The sequence below is a fragment of the Physella acuta genome, unplaced genomic scaffold, assembly GCF_028476545.2.
Source record: "Physella acuta isolate Inbredline_101_S28 unplaced genomic scaffold, ASM2847654v3 ptg000653l, whole genome shotgun sequence".
NCBI lineage: Eukaryota > Metazoa > Mollusca > Gastropoda > Physidae > Physella > Physella acuta.
This window is the reverse complement of record NW_026732172.1, coordinates 71,872-82,500: the sequence shown is the minus strand read 5'-3', so window position 1 is coordinate 82,500 and position 10,629 is coordinate 71,872. Positions and strand designations below refer to the sequence as shown.

At 43.4% G+C, this 10,629-nt stretch overlaps 1 protein-coding gene across 1 annotated transcript in view; it reads right to left on the bottom strand.

The window, feature by feature from the left end:
- LOC131948620 (uncharacterized) overlaps nt 1-9,918 on the bottom strand; it is a 53,232-nt gene extending 43,314 nt beyond the window's left edge. The window contains exons 1-5 of the mRNA XM_059310227.1: nt 9,601-9,918; nt 9,255-9,341; nt 5,165-5,498; nt 4,732-4,923; nt 3,207-3,390 (exon numbers count right to left, since the gene is read on the bottom strand). Of these exons, the coding sequence (XP_059166210.1) occupies nt 3,207-3,390; nt 4,732-4,923; nt 5,165-5,498; nt 9,255-9,341; nt 9,601-9,629 (826 nt within the window). The 5' untranslated portion in view covers nt 9,630-9,918. The remainder of the gene's footprint in view (nt 1-3,206; nt 3,391-4,731; nt 4,924-5,164; nt 5,499-9,254; nt 9,342-9,600) is intronic.
- Nucleotides 9,919-10,629: the final 711 nt, after the last annotated feature.

Genomic DNA, 10,629 nt, shown 5'->3' with positions numbered 1-10,629 from the left:
TAAACTATATGAAGACGGGCCATTGGTTGATGGCCTACTTGCCTCCCCCCCCCCCTACTATATGTAAACTATATGAAGACGGGCCATTGGTTGATGGCCTACTTGCCTCCCCCCCCTACTATATGTAAACTATATGAAGACGGGCCATTGTTTGATGGCCTACTTGCCCCCCCCCCCCTACTATATGTAAACTATATGAAGACGGGCCATTGTTTGATGGCCTACTTGCCCCCCCCCCCCTATATGTAAACTATATAAAGACGGGCCATTGGTTGATGGCCTACTTGCCTCCCCCCCCCCCTACTATATGTAAACTATATGAAGACGGGCCATTGTTTGATGGCCTACTTGCCCCCCCCCCCCTATATGTAAACTATATAAAGACGGGCCATTGGTTGATGGCCTACTTGCCTCCCCCCCCCTACTATATGTAAACTATATGAAGACGGGCCATTGTTTGATGGCCTACTTGCCCCCCCCCCCCCTATATGTAAACTATATGAAGACGGGCCATTGTTTGATGGCCTACTTGCCCCCCCCCCCCTATATGTAAACTATATAAAGACGGGCCATTGGTTGATGGCCTACTTGCCTCCCCCCCCTACTATATGTAAACTATATGAAGACGGGCCATTGTTTGATGGCCTACTTGCCTCCCTCTCCCCCCCCCCCACTATATATAAACTATATGAAGACGGGCCATTGTTTGATGGCCTACTTGCCTCCCTCTCCCCCCCCCCCTATATGTAAACTATATGAAGACGGGCCATTGTTTGATGGCCTACTTGCCTCCCTCTCCCCCCCCCCCCCCCTATATGTAAACTATATGAAGACGGGCCATTGTTTGATGGCCTACTTGCCTCCCCCCCCACTATATGTAAACTATATGAAGACGGGCCATTGTTTGATGGCCTACTTGCCTCCCTCTCCCCCCCCCCCCACTATATATAAACTATATGAAGACGGGCCATTGTTTGATGGCCTACTTGCCTCCCCCCCCACTATATGTAAACTATATGAAGACGGGCCATTGTTTGATGGCCTACTTGCCTCCCTCTCCCCCCCCCCCACTATATATAAACTATATGAAGACGGGCCATTGTTTGATGGCCTACTTGCCTCCCTCTCCCCCCCCCCCCTATATGTAAACTATATGAAGACGGGCCATTGTTTGATGGCCTACTTGCCTCCCTCTCCCCCCCCCCCCCACTATATATAAACTATATGAAGACGGGCCATTGTTTGATGGCCTACTTGCCTCCCCCCCCACTATATGTAAACTATATGAAGACGGGCCATTGTTTGATGGCCTACTTGCCTCCCTCTCCCCCCCCCCCACTATATATAAACTATATGAAGACGGGCCATTGTTTGATGGCCTACTTGCCTCCCTCTCCCCCCCCCCCCCACTATATATAAACTATATGAAGACGGGCCATTGTTTGATGGCCTACTTGCCTCCCTCTCCCCCCCCCCACTATATATAAACTATATGAAGACGGGCCATTGTTTGATGGCCTACTTGCCTCCCTCTCCCCCCCCCACTATATATAAACTATATGAAGACGGGCCATTGGTTGATGGCCTACTTGCCCCCCCCCCTATATGTAAACTATATGAAGACGGGCCATTGTTCGATGGCCTACTTGCCCCCCCCCCTATATGTAAACTATATGAAGACGGGCCATTGTTTGATGGCCTACTTGCCTCCCTCTCCCCCCCCCCCCACTATATGTAAACTATATGAAGACGGGCCATTGTTCGATGGCCTACTTGCCCCCCCCCCACTATATGTACACTATATGAAGACGGGCCATTGTTTGATGGCCTACTTGCCTCCCTCTCCCCCCCCCCCCACTATATATAAACTATATGAAGACGGGCCATTGTTTGATGGCCTACTTGCCCCCCCCCTATATGTAAACTATATGAAGACGGGCCATTGTTCGATGGCCTACTTGCCCCCCCCCCTATATGTAAACTATATGAAGACGGGCCATTGTTTGATGGCCTACTTGCCTCCCTCTCCCCCCCCCCCACTATATGTAAACTATATGAAGACGGGCCATTGTTTGATGGCCTACTTGCCTCCCTCTCCCCCCCCCCCCCCCACTATATGTAAACTATATGAAGACGGGCCATTGTTTGATGGCCTACTTGCCCCCCCCCCCTATATGTAAACTATATGAAGACGGGCCATTGTTTGATGGCCTACTTGCCCCCCCCCCCCCTATATGTAAACTATATGAAGACGGGCCATTGATTGATGGCCTACTTGCCTCCCGCTATATGTAAACTATATGAAGACGGGCCATTGGTTGTTGGCCTACTTGCCTCCCCCCCCCCCCAATATATGTAAACTATATGAAGACGGGCCATTGATTGATGGCCTACTTGCCTCCCGCTATATGTAAACTATATGAAGACGGGCCATTGGTTGTTGGCCTACTTGCCTCCCCCCCCCCCCAATATATGTAAACTATATGAAGACGGGCCATTGGTTGATGGCCTACTTGCCTCCCCCCCCCTACTATATGTAAACTATATGAAGACGGGCCATTGGTTGATGGCCTACTTGCCTTCCCCCCCCCCCCCTATATGTAAACTATATGAAGACGGGCCATTGGTTGATGGCCTACTTGCCTCCCCCCCCCCCCCCACTATATGTAAACTATATGAAGACGGGCCATTGTTTGATGGCCTACTTGCCTCCCACTATATGTAAACTATACGAAGACGGGCCATTGGTTGATGGCCTACTTGCCTCCGCCCTCCCCCCACTATATGTAAACTATATGAAGACGGGCCATTGTTTGATGGCCTGCTTGCCTCCCCCCCCCCCCCACTATATGTAAACTATATGAAGGCGGGCCATTGGTTGATGGCCTACTTGCCTCCCTCCCCCCCCCCCATATGTAAACTATACGAAGACGGGCCATTGGTTGATGGCCTACTTGCCTCCCTCCCCCCCCATATGTAAACTATACGAAGACGGGCCATTGGTTGATGGCCTACTTGCCTCCCTCCCCCCCCCCCCCCATATGTAAACTATACGAAGACGGGCCATTGGTTGATGGCCTACTTGCCTCCCACTATATGTAAACTATACGAAGACTGGGCCATTGGTTGATGGCCTACTTGCCTCCCTCCCCCCCCCCCATATGTAAACTATACGAAGACGGGCCATTGGTTGATGGCCTACTTGCCTCCGCCCTCCACCTCTAGCCGAACGCCCTTGGGTAGAGGGAGCTGGATGGTGAGGAAGCGCTTAAAGTTGGCGTCCACGGCTAAGCTGAAGTCGATCAACTCTGAGACGGCCACCAGGTCCATGGTGTCTGAGAAGTTGAAGGTCTTGGCAATCTTCAGATTCTCGGGGCTGATGGGGAAACACTGAGCGGGAAAAAGTAGTCTAGGATCACTTTAATTTACACATGTCTATGTCACTTTACTGTACACATGTCTATGTCACTTTACTGTACACGTCTGTCACTTTACTGTACACATGTCTATGTCACTTTACTGTCACTCTACACATGTCCATGTCACTTTACTGTACACATGTCTATGTCACTTTACTGTACACATGTCCCTGTCACTTTACATGTCTATGTCACTTTGCTGTACACATGTCTATGTCACTTTACTGTACACATGTCTATGTCACTTTACTGTACATATGTCTATGTCACTTTACTGTACACATGTCTATGTCACTTTACTGTACACGTCTATGTCACTTTAGTGTACACATGTCTATGTCACTTTACTGTCACTTTACACATGTCCATGTCACTTTACTGTACACATGTCTATGTCACTTTACTGTACACATGTCTATGTCACTTTAGTGTACACATGTCTATGTCACTTTACTGTCACTTTACACATGTCCATGTCACTTTACTGTACACATGTCTATGTCACTTTACTGTACACATGTCTATGTCACTTTAGTGTACACATGTCTATGTCACTTTACTGTCACTTTACACATGTCCATGTCACTTTACTGTACACATGTCTATGTCACTTTACTGTACACATGTCTATGTCACTTTACTGTACACATGTCTATGTCACTTTACTGTACACATGTCTATGTCACTTTACTGTCACTCTACACATGTCCATGTCACTTTACTGTCACATGTCTTATATAACACCTTGTCTCACCTGTATTGTACAAAGTATCACCTTGACCCACCTGTAGTGTACACAGTATCACCTGGACCCACCTGTAGTGTACACAGTATCACCTTGACTCACCTGTAGTGTACAAAGTATCACCTTGACTCACCTGTAGTGTACACAGTATCACCTTGTCTCACCTGTAGTGTACAAAGTATCACCTAGACTCACCTGTAGTGTACAAAGTATCACCTTGACTCACCTGTAGTGTACACAGTATCACCTTGTCTCACCTGTAGTGTACAAAGTATCACCTAGACCCACCTGTAGTGTACACAGTATCACCTAGACTCACCTGTAGTGTACAAAGTATCACCTAGACTCACCTGTATTGTACACAGTATCACCTAGACTCACCTGTATTGTACACAGTATCACCTTGAACTACCTGTAGTGTACAAAGTATCACCTTGACCAACCTGTATTGTACACAGTATCACCTGGACCAACCTGTAGTGTACACAGTATCACCTTGAACTACCTGTAGTGTACAAAGTATCACCTTGAACTACCTGTAGTGTACACAGTATCACCTGAACCCACCTGTAGTGTACACAGTATCTCCTTGTCGATTGTTTTCTTTGGGAAGCGGGCGGTCAAGTTTTTGTAATAGTCAGACGAGTACAGTCGGCCGTTGATCGCAACCCCGAACTCTTCCTTCAGGAGTTGTGACGTCACAACAAGCGTCATGTCACGGTTGACTTCAACCACAGCATACATGACGGAATCGACTTCCTGGGGATCCAAAACATTTCTATGACACACCGTCATACGACCGTCACACGACCGTCACACGACCGTCACACGACCGTCACACGACCGTCACACGACCGTCACACTACTGTTACACAATTAGATCTTTATAAGATCTTTTATAAAGAAAAGTAAAAATTGTAACAGCCATCTTAAACCTCAGACAGCACAACGTACACTGACATCACAAAGTACACTGACGTCACAAAGTACAATGACGTACCTCTATCTCCGTGTCATAGTCCAACCACTTGTCCTTAATCCTCACTTTGACGCCAACTTTATAATAGTCCACGTTGACTTGTTTGTACGGCAGATACAGGAAGATGCCGTTCTTCGCTCCATAGCTGCTGGCTTTAAGGGCGAAAATTTCGCTGATGATGGCGTCAGCTAGGGGTAGCTCGGGTAGATCAATCTTCCAGCGTTCGTGGGGGGCGAGTACCGTGAACTTGATAACGTCCTTGACACCAAGACAAGAGTCTGGGATTTCAATCTTGGCGCCCTTTGTCAGGTTAAAGACGCCGCCTTTTTTCCCCGGCACGATTTCAAAGTATAGGCTGAAAAATGATGGGGATAAAGAGACGAGGTTCAAGCACAGAGAGAATTCATTAGTACAGAGACAAGATTCAAGCAGAGATAATTCATTAGTACAGAGACAAGATTCAAGCAGAGATAATTCATTAGTACAGAGATGATTCATTAGTACAGAGACAAGATTCAAGCAGAGATAATTCATTAGTACAGAGACAAGATTCAAGCAGAGATAATTCATTAGTACAGAGACAAGATTCAAGCAGAGATAATTCATTAGTACAGAGACAAGATTCAAGCAGAGATAATTCATTAGTACAGAGACAAGATTCAAGCAGAGATAATTCATTAGTACAGAGACAAGATTCAAGCAGAGATAATTCATTAGTACAGAGATGATTCATTAGTACAGAGACAAGATTCAAGCAGAGATAATTCATTAGTACAGAGACAAGATTCAAGCAGAGATAATTCATTAGTACAGAGACAAGATTCAAGCAGAGATAATTCATTAGTACAGAGACAAGATTCAAGCAGAGATAATTCATTAGTACAGAGACAATATTCAAGCAGAGATAATTCATTAGTACAGAGACGAGATTCAAACACAGAGATAATTCATTAGTACAGAGATAATTCATTAGTACAGAGACAATATTCAAGCAGAGATAATTCATTAGTACAGAGACAATATTCAAGCAGAGATAATTCATTAGTACAGAGACAATATTCAAGCAGAGATAATTCATTAGTACAGAGACAAGATTCAAGCAGAGAGATAATTCATTAGTACAGAGAGAAGATTCAAGCAGAGATAATTCATTAGTACAGAGACAATATTCAAGCAGAGATAATTCATTAGTACAGAGACAAGATTCAAGCAGAGATAATTCATTAGTACAGAGACAATATTCAAGCAGAGATAATTCATTAGTACAGAGACAAGATTCAAACAGAGATAATTCATTAGTACAGAGATAATATTCAAGCAGAGATAATTCATTAGTACAGAGACAAGATTCAAGCAGAGATAATTCATTAGTACAGAGACAATATTCAAGCAGAGATAATTCATTAGTACAGAGACGAGATTCAAACACAGAGATAATTCATTAGTACAGAGATAATTCATTAGTACAGAGACAATATTCAAGCAGAGATAATTCATTAGTACAGAGCCAAGATTCAAGCAGAGAGATAATTCATTAGTACAGAGCCAAGATTCAAGCAGAGATGATTCATTAGTACAGAGACAAGATTCAAGCAGAGATGATTCATTAGTACAGAGATAATTCATTAGTACAGAGCCAAGATTCAAGCAGAGAGATAATTCATTAGTACAGAGCCAAGATTCAAGCAGAGATGATTCATTAGTACAGAGACAAGATTCAAGCAGAGATGATTCATTAGTACAGAGATAATTCATTAGTACAGAGATAATACAAGATGACACTACTGACCTCACCATTGATCACATCTAAACACAATATAGAACACAACACATAATAGTCCAGACCATGAACCATAAATAGAATTGTCCCCTATCACACCACATATGACATATGTCCCTACAACACAGATGATATATGCCCCTACAACACATATGACATATGCCCCTACCTATCACACCACATATGACATATGCCCCTACCTATCACACCACATATGACATATGCCCCTACCTATCACACCATTTATGACATATGCCCCTACACCACAGATGGCATATGCCCCTACAACACTGATGACATATGCCCCTACCTATCACACCACATATGCCCCTACCTATCACACCACATATAACATATGCCCCTACCTATCACACCACATATGACATATGCCCCTACCTATCACACCACATATGACATATGCCCCTATACCACAGATGACAAATGCCTCTAAACCACATATGACATATGCCCCTACCTATCACACCACATATGACATATGCCCCTACACCACAGATGGCATATGCCCCTACAACACAGATGACATATGCCCCTACCTATCACACCACATATGCCCCTACCTATCACACCACATATGACATATGCCCCTACCTATCACACCACATATGACATATGCCCCTATACCACAGATGACAAATGCCTCTAAACCACATATGACATGCCCCTACCTATCACACCACATATGACATATGCCCCTACCTATCACACCACATATGACATATGCCCCTATACCACAGATGACAAATGCCTCTAAACCACATATGACATATGCCCCTACCTATCACACCACATATGACATATGCCCCTACACCACAGATGGCATATGCCCCTACAACACAGATGACATATGCCCCTACCTATCACACCACATATGCCCCTACCTATCACACCACATATAACATTTGCCCCTACCTATCACACCACATATGACATATGCCCCTATACCACAGATGACAAATGCCTCTAAACCACAGAGGACATATGCCCTTACCTATCACACCACATATGTCATATGCCCCTACACCACAGATGGCATATGCCCCTACAACACAGATGACATATGCTCCTACCTATCACACCACATATGACATATGCCCCTACCTATCACACCACCAATGACATATGCCCCTACCTATCACACCACATATAACTGTGCCCCTACATATCACAACACATATGACATATGCCCCTACCTATCACACCACCAATGACATATGCCCCTACCTATCACACCACATATGTCATATGCCCCTACACCACAGATGGCATATGCCCCTACAACACAGATGACATATGCTCCTACCTATCACACCACCAAAGACATATGCCCCTACCTTTCACAACACAGATAACATATGCCCCTACAACGCAGATGACATATGCCCCTACCTATCACACCACCAATGACATATGCTCCTACCTATCACACCACATATGTCATATGCCCCTACAACGCAGATGACATATGCCCCTACCTATCACACCACCAATGACATATGCCCCTACCTATCACACCACATATGTCATATGCCCCTACACCACAGATGGCATATGCCCCTACAACACAGATGACATATGCTCCTACCTATCACACCACCAAAGACATATGCCCCTACCTTTCACAACACAGATAACATATGCCCCTACAACGCAGATGACATATGTTCCTACCCAACACACCACAAATGACATATGCTCCTACCTAACACACCATAAATGACATTGCTTTTACAACACAGATCACACATGCCCCTACCTATCACACCACATATGACATATGCCCCTACAACACAGATGGCATATGCCCCTACCTATCACACCACATATGACATATGCCCCTACAACACAGATGATATATGCCCCTACAACACATATGACATACGCCCCTACCTATCATACCACATATGACATATGCCCCTACAACACAGCTGGCATATGCCCCTACCTATCACACCACATATGACATATGCCCCTACAACACAGATGATATATGCCCCTACAACACATATGGCATATGCCCCTACCTATCACACCACATATGACATATGCCCCTACCTATCACACCACATATGACATATGCCCTTACAACACAGATGGCATATGCCCCTACCTATCACACCACATATGACATATGCCCCTACAACACAGATAATAAATGCCCCTACAACACATATGACATATGCCCCTACCTATCACACGACATATGACATACGCCCCTACCTATCACACCACATATGACATATGCCCCTACCTATCACACGACATATGACATACGCCCCTACCTATGACACCACATATGACATATGCCCCTACCTGTCCTTGTCATAAAACTGAGGATGCTGGTTTAAATCTTCACGTATGTTCGTCACCTTGCCCGTCACAGGTTTTTTAACTTCTAAACTTTAGATTGAAAACAAATTTACGTTCTTGCCTTAACTTTAAACAAAATTTGTTTTATTATAATCTTTGAGTTTTACACTTTGTTATTAAAAGAAAGAATGATAAACCTTTAAATAACTCACTGAATAAAAGAATGATAAAATTTTGAAAAGATAAACTGAATGAATGAAAGATTAAGTATTGAAAAGACTTAATGAATGAATGGAGTTTTTATATGACTCCTTGATTGAATACTAATCAAGTTTTTAAAAGAACTAACTTTTTATTTGGCTCGGTCGACATCACCATGTCATATGTCTAAACGTTGCCACAGAAATTCATAAGTCACTATCCATCTTGATCTGGAACATTCGCACACAATGATATAGAATTAAGTCACCCCAGGGCAGGCACAAATGTTTACATTTCTTAATGTGTTTCTAAAATTCGCTAATTATATTTTTTCGAATGGATTTTTATTTCGCAATTTTATGATTTCCAAGTCATTTAAAAATTATTCGCGATTATTTGTCTTACAAAACAAAACTAAAAATTCAAACTCAATATCGTTAAAATAAATGACCAGAACTAAAATACTACTATTATAGTCTACAAGCAGACGATCTTCTGTAATCAAAGACAATGGCATATGGCAGCGTGTCATTCCATTCTTTGAGCGTGTAGATCTAGCTAACAATGGTGTTCATTATAATTGAAGGCTATCGATTTAATAACGTGTAGACATCAAGACGGCGTATCGTCTGCTAGAAAAATGTGTGCGGTATTTGTAAAAATGTGTAGGGCCTACGGTATTTGTAAAAATGTATGCGGTATTTGTAAAAATGTGTAGGGCCTACGGTATTTGTAAAAATGTGTGCGGTATTTGTAAAAATGTGTAGGGCCTACGGTATTTGTAAAAATGTGTGCGGTATTTGTAAAAATGTGTAGGGCCTACGGTATTTGTAAAAATGTGTGCGGTATTTGTAAAAATGTGTAGGGCCTACGGTATTTGTAAAAATGTGTGCGGTATTTGTAAAAATGTGTAGGGCCTACGGTATTTGTAAAAATGTGTGCGGTATTTGTAAAAATGTGTAGGGCCTACGGTATTTGTAAAAATGTGTGCGGTATTTGTAAAAATGTGTGCGGTATTTGTAAAAATGTGTGCGGTATTTGTAAAAATGTGTACGGTATTTGTAAAAATGTGTGCGGTATTTGTAAAAATGTGTGCGGTATTTGTAAAAATGTGTGCGGTATTTGTAAAAATGTGTACGGTATTTGTAAAAATGTGTGCGGTATTTGTAAAAATGTG